Genomic DNA, 19,231 nt, shown 5'->3' with positions numbered 1-19,231 from the left:
GTAACGTAAATACAAAATATGAAAAATAGAGTAGTTGGTTAAAGTTAGTTACTTCTGATGTGTTCTAACCTAAACCATCTCACTATAAAAGAGCGGTTGTTGATTAACTAACATTGACCAACTAATCTATTATTCATACTTTGTTAAAAGAGAATCATTAATGGACCTATTAATTTAAACATAGATATACACCAGAAGTGAACGAAGTGAAGAACGATGTATATGGTTTTCTAGAGTTAATGGTTCTTCATTAGATAAAATTAAGAAAAGAAAAACTGATGAGACAACATAGCGGACGGTATATAAAAACTTCCTGGCCCTAAACCAAACAGCAAAAGTAATTGCGAAGTAATCACAACACATAAAGGGACAACTCAAAGTTTAAAAGCTCTGCCCACCGGTTTGAGATGATAATACAACTTGAATTTGAATATATAGATTTCGATTTCGGTTAAGGTTCTCACTTTGAGGGATAGTCCGGTGCGGGAGGGTAACCATGACCAGGAGGTGGATATCCCGGTGCAGGAGGGTAACCATGACCAGGAGGTGGATAACCCGGTGCAGGAGGGTAACCATGACCTGGAGGTGGATAGCCTGGCGCAGGAGGGTAGCCATGGCCAGGCTGTGGATAGTAAGGCTGGGGGTAACCAGTGGCTGGAGGGTAACCGGCATATGGAGGGGTCGGTTGATCAACGCGAGACATTTGCTGAGCAGGTGGCACTGACATTGGTTGAGAACCAAGCACACCATCTCTTTTGTCCATCTCTATCTTGTGTTGTGTCTACAAGCAAAGAGAAGAGATTGGTTTATGCCTTTTTGGTCATATATACTGTAAAATTATGTGAAAGATATCGATTTGCATACCTGCATACACGCGCAGACCCTGCAAAATCCAACACCAGAGTAAAGAATCAGCAAGAATAAAAATAGCATTAATAATGAGTCCTTTGGCTAAATTTGAAGTAGCCAAAGCGAGTCAGGGAGATGGAAGGTTAATGAGATTAGACATACGTGCAATAAACCATATCAGCCAAGCAAGAAAGAAGCTGAGAAGCTTCAGAGAGTTCATCACTTCCAACAATGCAAGCGACAAGAGAGAAAATGCAAGCGATTTGGTTGAGACAGAACATAAATCCCTGCCAAACGGAAAAGAAGATGTGAAAATGTTAGTAATCTTGTGTGCACTCAGGGAAGTGAAGACAAAGAGAGAAAAAGGACGAGTACAATGATGCAATTGTCGCATTGTGTTGTGTGGATGTTGAATTCATCTTGCAGCATAAAGCGAGTAGATGCGACGGAGTTTCCAAAACATAAGAAAACCTGAAAAAATTCCTCAACTAGGTCAAGATCATAAAAGAGTTTTGTATCGAATAAATTTTCAGTTGAAATCACATAAGAGCATGATTATTGGAAGGTGGGGTTCTTAGCAGAATATAAGAACCCGTCTCTTAACTTTTAACTAAAAAAGTTAAGAACCGGCTCTTAAAACTCTTATTTAAGAGCTGGTTCTTAATTTTTTTTAGTTAAAAGTTAAGAGACAGTTCTTATATTCCGCTAAGAACTCCAAGAACCCTGCAATAATCATGCTCTAAGAAATCTCAGTATTAAAGTTCCCATAAACAGTAAAACGTTAACAAATTGCACAATAAATTATTTCAAAGAAAATTATATCACACGGCACTAGAACAACAAGCAACACAACTGCATCATCTTTATATTTTCACCAATTCCACAATGTGCCAATCATTTTTTATATCATAACACCAAAATTGGGGAAACGATCATCAAAAAAGTAAAGCACATTGCAAATTCCACTAGTCATTTTTAACCAACATGAAAATCAAAATTGCGTTAAAGGCTAACCTCAGTGGCAAGACAAAATTGAGGGCACTTGCTTTCTCCACACCTACCACTACAAGGCATGTATCCACCACAACAAGTGTACCTTCACAGTACAGAATAAGACAGTAGAATTTAAGAGAAAACAAATCATTTCACAAACTGGTCATCTTTGTACAGAAAGTAGAATTCAATACCTTGACATGTCATTGTAAAGTGCTCTCTTTCGAAGTAAGTATGAAACACAAGGTCCACTACAATCAGAATAAACGACAGATTTAGGCAGTGAACCAAAAACATACAATCATTCAATGAAAAATACACTTGTATATCACCTACTATAAGGAGTAACAACTGGATCATTTAATAACAAACAACCAGTTCATCATTTGAATGACAACAAGAAGCTAATAAAATATATCACCTACGAGATGAGCGAGAACCACTTACCACAAACACGAGAAGCAACAATCTGCAGAAACCATATCAAGAAAAAGAAACGAAAAAACTGATCAAAAACATAAACCTTTTGAAAAAATAAATGATATATAGAGAGAGATAATCACATGGAGTATCGGCCGTGACGGTGCTCATGAGATCCGACTGCCATACGTTCCGGTAACTCTGCCGGAGCTGCATCTTTTCAAGCTTATCTTGAGACCTTCCCATGATTTTTCAAATAACCACTAACTAAAACACGAATCTCTTCAATACAAAACCTGCTTTATGGACACTCGGATTCAAGATTACCCAAAAAGTACAAAATTTCTACAGAAAATGCCAATTAGAACATGGTAACAAAATGAAGTTAGCGTTTCACGCGCTAGATTTAATAAAACACATCCAACTTTTCTGGAAACAAACGTAGAAAATTTACAAACTTCTTCTCTCCTGTTTTCCTTTTTCTCCTCTTTGAAATTTTTCAAAACGACAGTTATTAAGACTTATTGTCTGAACTTAAATTTCGCTCCGCTTGAGATTTTATTGGTTGAATTAAAACTCTTTGACCATTGGAAATGCCGAAATTTCAGAAAGGTAAATAGTCATGTGACACCCTTTTTGCATGGGTACGTATGCTGTAAAAAATGTGCACGGGTAGACTTAAACCGGAGTTTTTTCGGGTAAACCAAATTATCAAACATGACGAAATTTGTTTTACTCAGAACAAGACGAAATTTGTTTTACTCAGAACAAGACGAAATAATAAGGTCTTTTACTGAATAAACCAACTTATTTACAAGAAAACATTGAAAAAATATTAAACTCATTATTTTCTTGCTAAACACATACTTTTATGTTTTGTAAGAGGTAGAAATACGTAGCACAAATCATATTAACGTTCTTAAAATTAAACGATCTATTCACACAATTAACAATCATCTTCAAAAGTACTGATTCGGAAGTGAGCTTGTAATCAGACGCGTTATTATGCAACACGGTTTAAAATTTTTGATATTGAAAAAGGAACCCCCTATTAATTAACGATGATTTTATAAAAAAAAAAAAAGAAGATGATTTTATATTAAAAGCTACTCCCTCCGATCTCCGTTTCATTTTAAGTGTCGTTTTGGGTTTGTATACACAGATTAAATTTCATTTTAAGTGTTGTTTTGGGTTTGTGTACACAGATTAACGAAACAATTAATTTTATATATTTTCTATATAAAAACGCTATTACTTATACACCTAATAATATTTCAACCAATAAAAAAAAAATAATTATTAAATTTTATATTGAAAATAAAAAACAACACTTATTTTGTAAAGAAATCTACAACGATACTTAGTATAAAAGAGGGAGTATAGTTTTCTTGTACAGTACTGCATATATCCGCATTCACTAATTATATCGAGGATTAGCTCAAGAGTATTAAATTTACATTTTTCGTCCTACTAACTTTCATGTATATCTGTATTGGGTAACATGAATGATCTGATAATTCATCGGTAATATGATCATATAATTTTTTTATCATTAAAAAATATTAACTGCAAACAAGCACAATGTTGGTAGTAAAGCCGCGCGAATATTCTCAACTACACCTCAAAAAATAATTATATAATCAAAAATTGCATTTTCAACAGCTATGCCAATGACGGAATTAGATTCTAGAAACGTAAGAATTGAATAGTAATATAACAACAAAAGGAGCTTTTGCTCACATCATACAATCAAAAAGACAGTAAGACCAAGTGGATTTGAATTAAATTATTTGAATGTAAGCATTTTGGTTAGAAATGTAAGAATACAAAACTTAAAGAAAAAATCCACAATACAGATAAACATAAGGATATATTAGTGAAAGAAATTGTTGTTTCCGCCGTTATAAATACATTGTCACTCACCAGACAAAAGAAACTTAACCTGTCATGTCTTGGTTCTAAAACAGAGAAACCAAACAGAACAGAACATAAATAGAGTTTCACTTCATCAGTTTCAAAATGACTTCTTCAGATCTTTATATCTTTGATGGTTCTTCTTCATCTTCTTCCTCAATTTTCCGAAACTCTAGTCCAGATATGTTCTCTTCAGACACAACAACAACAACAGATTTGTTCGGCAACAACGAACTCTACTCTGTTGATGAATCTCTCAACATGTTTGACCATTTCACCCCTCACATCCTCTCTTTATCTCCTCCAAGCGACCTTCTCGGAACCCTAACTCTCTCTCATCAGATTCCCACCGGGTTATATCCAAATATCTCAGACGCCGTCAAAACAGAGCAGTTTTACGGCGGCTCCGGTCATAATCAGACGGAACCGGTTGCATCAATGGCGAGAAGCTACAGTGCAATAGAGAATGCAGGAAGATATATGCAGAGAAGCTTTAGCACCAACTCCGTAGACGGAAAACCAAATCAGATTCCCTTCAACAACGTTCCGATAATGGATTCTTTAAATATCCATTACAATACCTTGAACTCGCCGGAAAATAACTTCTTTTCCGGTCAGATGATGCGGCGAGTCTACAGCACAGGAGATCTGCAGGTCTCTGTTTTATTGCTCTGTTTCTTGCTTTTTGGTGTAATTTTTGCCAAAGGTGTTTTGATTTTGATTTTCTTTTTTTTTTCTCTCAGAACACAAGAAAGAATGTTGCCGAGCAGAGATCATCGGAGCCGTTTCCAGACGCGCAGAACTTGAAGGTGGGACGTTACAGTGCAGAGGAACGTAAAGAGAAGATCTCAAAGTACAGAGCTAAACGTAACCAGAGAAACTTTACCAAAACTATAAAGGTAAACGGTCTAATAACATTTCTCAAAATTTTAAAGTTCTTTATTACTTTATTTTGATTAGTAATTTTTTTTTGAAATGGAAAAAAAAAGTATGCATGCAGGAAAACGTTGGCGGACAGCAGACCTAGAATACGTGGAAGATTCGCACGCAACGAAGACGTTGTAGAAATTCCCACCATTGAAGACGATGACGCCGAGCTTTGGGTAAATTCATATTCTAAAACTAGTTTTCTTACTGTGAATATTTTTAGTCAAAACCCCAAGTGAAAAAATTGTTGTAAATATAGTGCATATACATCTAGATGTAATATATATAAGTGCATGCATGTATCGTAACACAAGCTACAATTTGATATTACATGTATAGATTGTCGATGATTAAAACAAAATATATAGATGAATTATCAGACGTGGATAAAACATGTGGATTTAGAATTTGGCACACAAATGTTTTTGTATTTTAGATGAAAAGAAATTATATACGCTTCGCGTTTACTTCATATATGTTTTAACGGATTTTGCATGTCATACCAAAAAAAATAATACAATGAAAACGTAACTAAATTGTAACTGTAAGATGTGTGTAATTAACTAGAAAAGGTCTCTTTTGTACTAAAATAATGATGTGCAGAAATTGGATGGGCTGCATGAGGAAAACGAAGCTTTTGGGAGCAGCTTTGTGGTGCAACAATCTCATTTGCAATACGCAGCTTCTGATTTTTCTTCCTCTTTCTGGTGAAAGACTTTTAATAAGACTAAGGTCGTACAATAGTTTTTTGAACAACGTAAATTTTAATAAGCTGCATTGTATTTAATTTATATACTGAAAATGGCTTGTCAGGTGTCCTTTCTTTTTGTGTGAATGTTGAAGTTCAATAATGTAAATTCAACGTATGCACAAATTAGATACTTGACTGAGGAAGAAGATTCTATTCTTTAATATAATGTCATTTTATAAGAATTTTGATTAGTGGACTTAAACATTGATTTTGTTATGCTCTTTATCACGAATTTATATTGTTATTTAATAATAATCCCTAACATGGAGAATCTTGGTCATCTTAGTGTACCAAAAGCATTGGAAATTATTGCGTTTGTATTTTGCTCAAGTCAAATGAGTCCACTCAATATGCAAATCTCCCGTATATTAACTGAGAAACATTACAACTTCTTTTTGTAGTCACGTGTCATCACTAGGATGATTTTTAGAATTATTAGAAAATAGGTTGGTACATCTAATTATATAATAATTTTTTTATTAAACTAACCATAAATTCATTATTAATGTTCTTTATTATTTCCTTAAATAAAAGTAATGGAATTTCCTAATGTGGCTAAAGTATATATGGCAATTAATGATTTTGAATAATAAAAGATTTGATAAAAATTAATGTATCTTCTATCATATTTGTTTAATTTTAAACTATTAAACTAAATTAAACAATCATAATAACCATATAATAAAAAATTATATTTTTCTGTATATGTTATATTTTGAATTTTTGAAAATGACTATAAATTACTAAAATTGTTAAAAGTCTCACATTCAAATTTTGTGATCCATGGCTTAAATTTTTTGTTATGACAAAATACAAACGATTACAAAATCATATAAATTTCGAAACTAAAATATTTATGTATTTATAGGGTTTATAGTTTAATTTAAATTAAACTATAAACCCTATAAATACATAAATATTTTAGTTTCGAAATTTACTTTGAAAATTCTTTTTGATAAAAGCTTTGAACGAACACTGACAACTTATTTTTTTTAAAAAAATTATAAATTACTAAGATTATTAACCTCACAATGAAAATTTTGTTATCAGTAATTTAAAGTTTTAGCCATTAAAAATACAAATGATCAAAAACACCATATGAGTAAAGAGTATCATTGAATAGACATTAATATTAAAAATATATTATGTATGTTAATATCATTTAAATTTAATTACATATCCTATCAAATAAAAAAATAATATTGTTTAGATTAATAAGACTGATTTATATGTTTACCAATTTAATTATATATGAAATAGTTACTGATTTTTGATTATTCAATATATATTTATTATTTTATGATGACTTATTCTTGGGTTCACCCCCTAGGTTCACCAACTAATAGAATTGTGTTATTTCATATTTGATATCTTTTAAAAAAAGAAACAAAATATTGTCAAATTATATTATCTTTTTAAAACTAATAGATAAAAAGAAATAAATAAAAAATAGTAGTAATTACAAAAGAAAATATTTTTAACGTCGTCAGCAAAACGTTAAACCCTAAATCCTAATCCCTAAACCCTAAACTTTAGGAAAAATCTTAAACTCTAAATCAAAATCACTAAACACTAAAACACTCAAGGGTTTAGGGTTTAGAGTTTTAGGGTTTAGTATTTTTATTTAGAGTTTACGATTTATCCAAAGGTTTAGGGTTTACCCAAGAGTTTAGAATTTACAAAGGGTTTAGGGTTTATCCAACGGTTTAGGGTTTAGGGATTAGGATTTAGGGTTTAGTGTTTTGCTGACGACATTAAAAAAAAAATTTAATTCTTTTTTCTGTAACTACTATTTTTTTTTTACTTTTTATTTTAAAAGTATAATATAACTTGACAATATTTTGTTTTCATTTTTAAAAGATATCAAATTTGAAATAATGAAATCCTATTGGTTGGTCAACCTAGAGGTTCACCATAGGGGTGAATCCAAGAATAACTCTTTCATGATATGTAAAAATATACATAAAATAATTTGTATATATAATGTTCGTTCCGCGCAAGGAGAATGTATTAACCTAGTGGATATATACATCTCAAGGAAATCATTAAAGGCAGCTGATTTTTTTTGCCATCAATATACTCAGATTTTGAAAATGAATTAAACGTCGAAGCTTTACAATTTATAAAGCTTTAAGTGACTTTAAGTCCACGGTTGGACTATTTTAGTCCTAAAAATTCAATCACTCGAAGACTAATATTGCAACACTGAAGATGTGAATACAGACTAGTAGTCTAGTGGATATATTTTTGGATTCATAAAATTTATAAAATAATAATGGAAAGTTACAAAAACAGAAAAAATATTCACTACTATTGTCCTAATGAGATAATGAATTTGTAATGTTGTCTATTTAGTATAATGTTCAATGAAAATTCAGTTAAACCCCTGAATTTATACTTTAAAATATAGTTAATTTTATATCCATACTACTAAAGAAGAATCACTCTTAGGATTATGCCCTAACTTTTTGAGTTATTTACAAAGCCATGCTACTACTATTTAATTTAATTCTAATATTATTTATTTAAACTAATCAAAAAAAAAAAAAAATTCAATAAACATTTTTGGAAAGTTTTTCACCCCCATTAATGTTGTCTAAAAAATATTACTCTTGCCTAAAACATATTAAATCATTAATGCGACATAATTTGGGTAGTAATATATCCACTTATTATTCTTATTACCTTTTTATTTTATTATTAAAATATTTTACCAAAATATCTTCGTAATTATATATCCTCTTATTATTTCCATCCACCAAAATGTTTTGCATACCTTTTAATGATGCCCACTTATTTAATATTGAAAAACTCTGTTTAAAATTTTAATAATACCCATTGAGAAAAAAATTTGATAGTAAATTATTTTTCCTAAACATGTGTATATCAATGTACTTTTTAAAATCCAATCTTAAAAAATTGTACATATCTATTTTTATGAATCTATATTATTAAAACATAGATAAAACTTTAAAAATTAATTTTATTACTACATATTGTATTATGAATTATATACATTTCAATAACTGATATATCATTATTTAGTAAAATAAATAAAATAAAATTATATTTTATATCAATATATTAAATCAAATTAGATTACATGTCGATCACTCATCGGTTCAATCGGTTAATCTTGGATTTTGTGGGTTTTTGCAGGTTTTATTGGGTAATCTATAATTTTTAAAACCCAAACATGATTACATATCAGATCACTGGGTTTAGCAGTTCGACTAATGATCCGGGTCGGGTATAAAAGATTTAAATACAAAAATGTTTAAATATAAAAATTCCTTTTGAATTAACAAAACATTTGAAATATCTAGTTTAGAAATTAAAATAAGAAATTAAAAAGGTACACTCCCTAAATTCTATTAATTTTTAACCTAATCTTATACTATTAAAATAGAAATCATGATTTCTTTCATGTGTGATATTTTAAATGGACCATCCCCTAGAAAGTTGCTTACATTTTTTTTTTCATAATCAAATCCTAACAACATATTTAATTCTCCTTTCATTCCATCAAAATATTATTATTATTCCATCAATATATAATTATATTTGCATATAAACATTTATAATCTACTTAATAATATTAATATTTCCTATATTTAGCTCCATACCCTATTTCCCTTCATTTTTTTCCCCATCATAACCATTTCCCTCCCTAACCATGGTATTCCACTTCTTTTAGTATATCTACCTAATTAGCTCTATTAATAATAACATTTATCATGCAAATACAATAATGTTAGAATCTTACCATGCAAATAATAAAATCGAATCAAATATAAAAAATCCTAACACTATTGTATTTTCATAATAAATGTTATTAATATTAATTATATTATACATGTATCAATATTTATACAGATATTGTGCTAACAAACACATATCGATAAATATATAATATTTTAAAATAAGATACTATAGATTCAACCATATACTGGTTTTGTAATAAATTGCTTTTAATATACATATATATATATATATATATATATATATTGTAGTGATGAATTTTTTATGCGTGATTTTTAATTTGGACCATTCTTTAAAATATTATCAAATTTTACATGAATTAATTATTATATTTATAATATTTTCTCTTTTTATTTGAAGAAAAATAAACATTTTAAAGAAAGTTCTAACAAAATCTTTTAAAAATCTTTTCACAATCAGTATAAATTTTATTTCCAAAATGTACTTAATTTTAATTTTAGTTATCATAAAATATAATTAGAAATTAAAATTTGTTTTAGTTTTTATTTATATACAAAAATTTAAATTATATAAATTATATATTTAATGATAATAACAATTTAAACTGATTAATTTTCAAAAATACATGGTACAAAGATTTTGTTAGAAAGATTCATTTCTATTCAAATTAAAAGAAGATATTTTATCCAACTTAATGTATTTTTTTTTGTTAGAAACTTAGTGTATTTTTTAAATATGATATTTACTACAAAATTATTTTGAAGTACAATGTATTATAACTTCTCTTTTAAAAAAAAATATGTTCTAAAGTATCTCAAAAAAATTTCTTCTCTACTATATAGGTCCAATTTTTTTTTTCCATATAAATTTAAAATTTAAAATAAAAATATGTAAAGCAGTAATGTTACGTAATAATGTTTTCAAAATAATTTTTATTACAAAAATACAAAATTTATAGTAATAATATATAAGCCACGTAAACATAGCTATTATAGAATTATGTAATATATATATATCACTAAATTAGATTAAGTTATTGGTAAATTTTGTTATATAAACTAAAATATTTTAATATAGAAATTAAAAAAAAACGTTGTGGGGGTCAAGATCCAGTTCATTTTATTTCATCTCCCGACCCATGAGTCTATTCAAGAAATCATCATTCGACCCTCTCTCTCCTACACATGGGACAATCTTTGTGGATCATTAAGCTTTAAGTTAGAGCCTAAGCTGAAGATTCACGGTCTGCTAGTTTTTGATCTTCTCCGTTCGTTGCTGACCCTCTGAAGCTTTCAAACCTACTCTCTTGGGTTTTGGTGCCTCTCCAAGATTTGGGCTGAGCTGTAGTCACGGTGATTCTCTAGATCGTGGGTATGAAACACCCCTGCTCGTTCTCAATGGTAGTGTGTGTTCGGTGTTCGTTGGATTCCTCTGTTTTGTCAACATGATTCAACTCTCCAGTGATAATTGATATGCCCAAAAAAAATCTTTAAGTTTCTCATTCAAATAAGGGGATCACTGTGGTACTTAATGATCCAATCTACAGAGACTGGAGAACAAATAATAGACTTGTGGTTTCAAACAAACTAAGTCAGAAAGATGGAAAAAATAAAACAAAACTGTGAATAGATCAGTTGTTTGACAAATGAGAAGGCGTTAAACTAAGGGAAATCAAACATGTGATTCAAAACTTTTTTTTAGAATGAATGTTAAATTTATATTCATCAAAAAAATTTTTTACATCAGATGCATCAAGAATTTAGAGTTTTTCCTTCAGCCAGTACGTGACTAAATTACATATGGATTCTAATTCCAAACCAAAACCCAAGAGTTCCCTTGAGCTTTTTTATATCCTTCTTGCTAAATAGACTGAGCTTGTTTCTAACACTCTTTTCCACTACCCGTCTTAGCACTTTAAGGGCATAATTAACTCTAGCACCCCATTTGGGATGCTTAATTTTTTTTTTTTTTGGTTTTTGTCTGATTAAAAAAAAAATTAAAAATGAACCAATCGCGGGCCGCCACGTATCTGTGGGACCCGCGAACAGTGGGAACAACCGATGCTTGCTGCGCTTGTTCAAGCGCAGCTGCTTACTTTTTCCATTTTTTTTTTTAAATGGTTAAGCACCGGGGTAAGCACCCCCGTTAATGGTGGTCTAACAATATGAGGCTCTCCTTGCCTTCTTTTATTTATCTTCCACCACAAAGCATGAACTGCACACTACAGTGCATATCGTACACAGAAAGTTTCCTCCACAGTAAGTTGTTTGTCTACAATGATCTCCTGAATTTCACTCCACTTGGTCGTATACAAGCACTTTAGGATTCCTCTCGTAAGGAGCTTTCGGATCTGTGTCGAGTAAACATAATAAAAAAACAGATGGTCTCGCAACTCCAATGAGCATGTGATTTAGAACTGAAATCAATAGGTGTCAAGGGTTTGTTAAGAACAATCCCACAACTCGAATTTAAAAGTAAATTACCCAGCTTTCGCTGTAAAAAACTATTAGATGCCTAATTCTATCAAAAACCAACTCTCGTTGCGGATTCAATGATTCAGACAAACATTAGATCAGATTTGATTATGTTCAACTAAATTCTTAGATTAACTCTCGTTGAAAGTAAGTATCTAGTCCAACATGATTAGGTTCATGTAATTGATTACACTCCTGCGTCACACAATTATCTTATGATTCTATGTTCTAATTAGATACTCTAAAAACTAGTATGATAAATATTCATGGTGTAGAATATGATGAATAACCATAGTAATCATATGGTTATCAATTTAATATTAACTTTAGAAATCAGTAAACCTAACAAGTTGTTTACTTAGACATAATTTAACTTCCAGTAAAGTTTAGATATAATAGTACTCAATCAACTATATATGCATTTCTTCCATCACAATTCAGTTTCCCCCTGCATTCAGATAATATTATCCTAGCTAGTAAGGCACCTCTTATCAAGTTATCACTGAAAACACTTCAGGAAAATACCTTTTAAGCATAATTGGTAATTTGATTGAATCACATTTATTCGGAAAATAAAGAAGAAGAAACGGAGAGGCTCACATGTGTTTTCTTGTATCTAAAACAGATTCATTGTGGAGGAAAAATCCAAAAGGACTGAAAATAGCACTTTGAAGGAAGATCCATTTATCGTAGTTTTATATAGTATCTTTTTTTTTTAATTTATTTTGCAATCGTGCTATATTTAACAAAGTGATGTCAAATCCAATGGGCAATGACATTATTAGCCGCGATAACAAATTATAAGAACAACCACCATAATACAACTAAATAATAGTATATATATTACTAATCATGACTTAGCACACAATGAAACTTCAAGTTCAAAAAGATTCAAGTATTGGGCGGCATGTTCCCCCTATATATTATTTCATGTCATTAGCTTAATAGCAATCAATTTGTTACTTTATGCCTCTTCTTTCTGAAATTTGAGCTAAAATAAATCAAGTTGTATATCTTAATAAAAATAAATTGTTTGTACTGTTAGTTGAGAAAAACAATTATTCATCATTTTATCATATTTTATTAATAATATCATATATCTAAAACAGTTTAGAAATCCAAACCTATAATATAAGATTTATATATGAAACATCAAAAGGAAACTTACAAGCATTACGTGAGATTTGTGTGATAAAAGAAAGTGAACCCCTATATATTTCTAAGAAATTCTTCCAAATAGATAGAAATATAGGTCATTTTTGGATGTTGACACTGTCTTCAACAATTTTTTTTTAAAAAAGATTTGTAAGAGTTACCATGTTTTGTTTGTGAAACACGTACTAGCATGTAGTCTGTCTAAACAAACGCTTTCAACTCTGTATATAAAGGAGAGAAACACTATTAAAGAATAAAGATTCATAATTCTCATCATTGATCATTTTACACCATTTTAGATTTTTGATAGCAAAACCAATCCAAGCTGAAACATTATCTTAATATTTTCACGAATCATCTATATGCATATAACACCAACCGGCTGATTAAAAAATGAATACGTCTAAGCTAACCCATTAGATGTTAATAGTTTTTAAATTGTATTACTCGTGGAACCTTGTTTTAAGTTGTTTTAGCCAAATTGCATAGTTAGTTGTCATTATTCTCTGAGCTAGATTTCTCACACTTGCGCTGAAAAATCACAGTCAAAAATCACATTTTTTATCTTTCCCCCATTCAAACATATCTACAAATCATGTTGTGGAAAATCGAGGAACCAAAAGAAAGGAAACGTTTTAATACTTTTTAGCTTATAAGAATATAGGAGATGCCATCATAAGACGAAACTACACCTGTACAAATTCTCAATTTAAACACGTAAAGAGTTGAAGATATAAAGCAGTGTCAATATTCTAGAAAAAGTGAACATTTGCCTAAAGTACTCAATTTACAGAATCGTTACACTATGGGAATCGTGACTTCTTGTCATTACCAAAAAAATATCGTTATTGATTAGAGAAGGTTGATGAATGACAGTTTAATAGGAAAACGAACTTTTACACTTTTAGATGCACACTAAGGAATGTAAGTTGATTCTTTTTCTTAATAGTTAATGTGTAGAAATAGTAAATAAAAGACCCTTTTCTGTATTTGGCAATCATGAAATATAATCAACTAACCAAAGCATGATTCCAAAGTTCTTATCTTTTGACCAACTGCGTTATATTTTCTGGGGTTAGGATTGAGCAAAATATTCGTAAATTTTGTTTAGATTTGTTATCCATTTCTATTTGAACCGAAAAATATGGATATCCGTAAATCTACGAAGCAAAACAAATAATAATATGTAATATCTGTAAAAACAAAATGAATCACACATACTCTTACTTTTAAGAAAGTATATCAGATCAAATCCGTTATATATTACATATATATACATATATTTTAAAATTATATACATAAATTATTTAATTATTATATTTTATGTAAGTTGTAAAATATTTTTATTTAATAAATAAAAATAAATTAATTATTAGTTATTAAAGTTTGAAATTAGAATAAAATTTTAAACTTTTAATAAAATATTATTTTATATTTTTATTTAATTATTTAAGTTTTGTTTTATTTATACGGATCAAATCAGATATCCGATTAAAATATAAAATTTCAGATATACAAATAGATTAAACAATGAATACCTCCAAAAATTTAGATATCCGATTCATTCATGCACACCCCTAACATTTTCATTCTTTCTCACTTTGCTAACTGTATTTGGTAATAGTGTTTTCTTTTCTTCTTGCCAATTATTATTGTATGATCAAAAAATACCAAATATGAATAACTGCAGGTGAAACTAAGTGATGGTCTTTGAACCATAAGACAAAAGCTCATTCAAAATGAGTAGAGAACAGTCCAAAACGATAACCAAATGTTAGTCCAGATATATATCTGAAACTAAGATTCACGTTTGAACCTGAAATATGAGGCTCAAACATGTGATAGATTTATCTCTTCACTTATTTATATCGTAATATATCTATAGTGTTAAATTTTACTTTAAAATTTTATGCTTTATATTTTAAAGAATTTTCTCAGAAATTCTAATGAATAATATTTTTCATTTTTAACGCGAACAAAACTTTGTTTTCACTATACAAAAATATCCACTATTGAAATTTGTCAAATACTATGTCAAAGAACAACTAAGTATTTCATCAAGATATGGTGACGAGATCAAACAAGACTGCATAATTTAAACTAGAATAATTAATACATCATATTTAAAAAGGAAATATTATTTTTATGGTATTATGGAAGTTGATAGTATCATGAAAATATTACTTTCACGGTTTATGGAAGTTATAACTATTTTAGAAATATTCCTAATAGGTTTATGAAAAAGAGTGAAAAACCCTAATCCAATTATGTTAGTGTAATAGATTCTCTATATAAAAGAGGAGCTCCTATGTTCTATTCTATTATGTGTTTTCACACCAAACAAGTCGATTTGTAAGCTTGAGAGAGAGAATGTGTATAATCTTTGTTCGAAGGTTATAGTGGATTGCAGAGCCGGTCCTAGTTATTATATGGCTAGAAGCCAATTTAAAAAATGTGGCTGAAGTCCCTCGAACCCGCAACCTGTAACAGGTTACAACAACCACCCAACCGCTGGGCTACTAAGAACTTTCTGTTCAAATGTGGCCGTTTAGGATGATAATATTTGGTGGCTGGAAGCACAAGCTTCATTGGCTTCCCTCCAAGACCGGCTCTGGTGGATTGTCTTTTCCAGGCCCTAGAGACGTAACCACTTTATGCGAATTTCGGATAAACAATTGTTTGTGTCTTTATCTTCTACTTTCTTTCCGCGTTCCTCTTCTATTGTTCTCAATTCTAAGAATTTATATTCTCTAACCTACGTCAACAAGTTCGCGAGTTTGTGTGTTTGATTCTTGTTCTAGGTCAAACTATATCAGTCATCGAGACACAGAAAAAGTGGTATAAGATCTCTAAGTTGTGTCAACTTCAATGATGAATGCAAGAATCGAAATCGATCAATTTGATGAGAAGGGAGACTTATCTTTGTGGAAGAAGAGGATGCTAGTGCTTCTTTCAGTCCTTGGTTTAAAAGATGTACTAGAAGAATCTTCGCCACTTTTTGCATCAGTGATTAAGAAAGATGAAAACGAAAAATGCATACATGGAGCGATTGGTAAAAGAGAAAGCTGGAAGGCTTGAAAGATCAGAGAAAGGAATGAATTAGATCATTCTCAATGTGAGAGATCATGTGTTAAGGAACATCGAGTTGTGTACGCCATCTGCTTCTACATGGTCTACATACGATGGAGATGTTATATCTTTCGAAAACTCTACCGAATAGAATTTACTTGCACGAAAAAATTTAGCCTTCAAGAAGGTTAATACCCGGACTAGAATGGGAATATCAATGACTTCTTGAAGGTTGTGTCATGCCTGTCAAGCGTGAATGTAACTGTGTCAGAGGAGGTGCAAGTGATTTTTCTTCTGAATTCGCTACCTTCACGGTTCAACGCTCTCAAGGAAACATTTAGGTATAACAAGTATACTTTCCCATTGGAAGATATGACGAGTGATGCAAGGTATAAAGACAAAGTTCTTAAAATATCTAGGGTTTCACATGATGATGGTGAAGGATATTATGCTAGAGGCAGGTCTGAGAAAAAAATTCTGGGAGAAATAATAAGGCTAATTCTAAATTAGAATAACATGCTAGTTCTGCAAGAAGTGAAATGGACTTTTCAAGGGTCGTAATTCAAATCATGTAATATTTAAGATGTCAATCTATTTCTAAGAGTTTTAATGCAGAGAGAATTCATGTTCAAACTTAAGCTAAATGCAATCAAAGTGATGAGGTGGTTCAATCAAGCTAACAAGGTTCTAACACAACTAACTAGCAACTTTCAAGCAAATGGATAAAGGAGGAATCATGAGTATAGGAATTTGATGTCAAATGATTAAGATTCAATCTAAAATGGCAAGGTTTCAATCAACACATTTTCCTAAGTCTAGATAACAATTCTAAGCAAGTTCTTTGTCAAGACAAATGCTCATTTCCTTTAATTGATCAAACATCAAATGTCTTTGGTTTGTGTCAATCAAACAATCATTAAGAACAGATCATTCAACTATCAAAACTCCCCTAACATCAAATGCCTTTGGTAGGGTAAGCTAAGAGCATGTTGAGTTGGCTCAGACATTTCATCGAACACCTTTCAGGCAATAAAATGTCTAGATTTCTAATCTGAAATGGCCAACTCTAGATTAGCATTAAGATCACTCAACCAAGCAAGAAAACATATTAATCTACTCTAAATATTCTAGATCATCACTTAATCATCCTAATCATCCTAATCCATGGATCCAAAGATGACTACTCACTCATTATCATGGTAGACACTAAATCATTAGTTGATCTAAGTCTAAACATGATTAATGATCAAAGCAATCAAGCAATCACAAAAGATAATGATCAAGATTAGATCCTTCACTCCAAAGTGGTCTTTGATTTGATAGATCATAAGATAAGTCTCAACTTTGGGATAACAAGGGTATTTATACAATCCCTAGAAAACATAATGATTTTCATTAAAAAATCTAAAAAGCCCTTTAAAAACACTAAAATTCGACCAAGAGAAAAAGCGCCCCTGGTAGAGGTCGAGTCGCCCAACCCGCTCTGGTCTACCCGCGCTGGGTCGTCCTGGGTCGTCCGCGCGGGTCGTCCAACCCGTGCTGGTAGGGCGTCGGCTTCTGTCGTCCAGCCTTCTTTGCCCGCGCGGGTAAGGGAACCCGCAGTGGTCTACCAGGGTTCGACCAGGGTTGATATGCCTCTAGTAAATCGATCATAACTCCTCCAATACAGCTTCAAATTACTTGAAACCACTTCCATTAGAAACTAACTCAATTTAATATGTCTTCCAAAAATATTAGCAACAGAAGATATCTTTAAAACTTCCATCCATGTTCATCTTTCACCCTTTTACACCAGAAATGTCTCTAAACACCTCCAAGAACTCCATAGCACACTCCAGCCCCTAATAAAGACTCATGTATGCAAAATGCAACCTAAATATGACTAAATTCTAGTCTATATGATCAAAATGTACAAGGATAAATGGCTAAAATCATGCAAATTCATAAGATATCAACTCCCCCACACTAGTCCTTTACTTGTCCTCAAGTAAACTTTTCAAAAAATCAAGAAGAAAATATATAAAGATGAGAGCTTATAACCAAAAGAAACACTTTCTAGCACTCAACTTGACATCCTAAAGAAACATAGCAAAAATCATGAGCAAACTCTCTTATTGTACTCTAGCTTCTCTAGGCCTGTCAAAACTCTTAAACCTCTACACAAGTTGCAATGCTTATCAACCAACAAGTTCTTTTAACCAGCCCTCGCATTGATTCACACACACAAACACACACAAGGTGAATTCTCACAAATGGGCACATGATCTCAATCATTTGGCTAGGTAAGTAAATGGTCTAATGTGAATGAAGAAGAGGGTTCAAATGCATCATTTCAAGGTGGTTATCACTCAAGAACAAGGAGCTTGATCATTATGCAAAATTTATCTAAGACTAGAAGCAATTCATGCATACATAAATCCATTCTCATCGTTCTACCTTTTTCCTAAGTGATTACAAGCTTTACCCTTTTCATCCCCATCCTAAAGCCGATGTTTAATCATATGAATCAATTTGAATTAGTTCATCAAAGATTTTGTTGGGTAAAAAGTGAACATGAAAGCAGCACTCCACACCATCATCATCCCCATCTTAAAACCAAAATAGCACCCACTCACATCACTCACCCAATGAACAACTCTCTTTTTCTTTAGATTCAACCAACTAGGGACTTTTATTCACTTTTTACAACACTTAGCTCTAACTCTTTCTCATTTCCCTTCCCACCTTCTCATTGATTCTCTTTTCTTTTCTCTTTTTTTTTTATTATAAGGGAGAAGGTTGTTTTGTACACAATCTAGAGCTTCCTTCTTTCCTTTTGTCCCTAGGATTTTTTTTTTCTTTTCCCATGACACTTTGTTCATCTTTCTCACTCCCCAAACCCAAAATATTAATATTTAAAATACACAAACCCACTCACCATCCCCAAATGCTAGCTCATTATGCTAGCAAGAGATGA

General features: G+C 31.0%; 2 protein-coding genes across 2 annotated transcripts; one reads left to right on the top strand and one right to left on the bottom strand.

The window, feature by feature from the left end:
* Positions 1 to 297: 297 nt before the first annotated feature.
* Positions 298 to 2,697, bottom strand: LOC106341196. Its single transcript, XM_013780005.1, has 8 exons — positions 2,406 to 2,697; positions 2,290 to 2,311; positions 2,037 to 2,093; positions 1,864 to 1,945; positions 1,225 to 1,320; positions 1,012 to 1,136; positions 865 to 883; positions 298 to 781 (listed from the first exon to the last, which is right to left on the bottom strand). The coding sequence occupies exons 1-8, from the start codon at positions 2,506 to 2,508 to the stop codon at positions 461 to 463; spliced, it is 825 nt and encodes a 274-aa protein (XP_013635459.1). The 5' UTR covers positions 2,509 to 2,697; the 3' UTR covers positions 298 to 460.
* A 1,522-nt stretch (positions 2,698 to 4,219) lies between these two features.
* On the top strand, positions 4,220 to 5,906 carry LOC106341081. Its single transcript, XM_013779894.1, has 4 exons — positions 4,220 to 4,830; positions 4,920 to 5,075; positions 5,166 to 5,279; positions 5,707 to 5,906. The coding sequence occupies exons 1-4, from the start codon at positions 4,282 to 4,284 to the stop codon at positions 5,812 to 5,814; spliced, it is 927 nt and encodes a 308-aa protein (XP_013635348.1). The 5' UTR covers positions 4,220 to 4,281; the 3' UTR covers positions 5,815 to 5,906.
* The last annotated feature ends 13,325 nt before the right edge of the window (positions 5,907 to 19,231 follow it).

The sequence above is a fragment of the Brassica oleracea genome, chromosome C4, assembly GCF_000695525.1.
Source record: "Brassica oleracea var. oleracea cultivar TO1000 chromosome C4, BOL, whole genome shotgun sequence".
Lineage (NCBI taxonomy): Eukaryota > Viridiplantae > Streptophyta > Magnoliopsida > Brassicales > Brassicaceae > Brassica > Brassica oleracea.
Note: the sequence above shows the minus strand (reverse complement) of the source record. Positions and strands in the feature narration are given on the sequence as shown.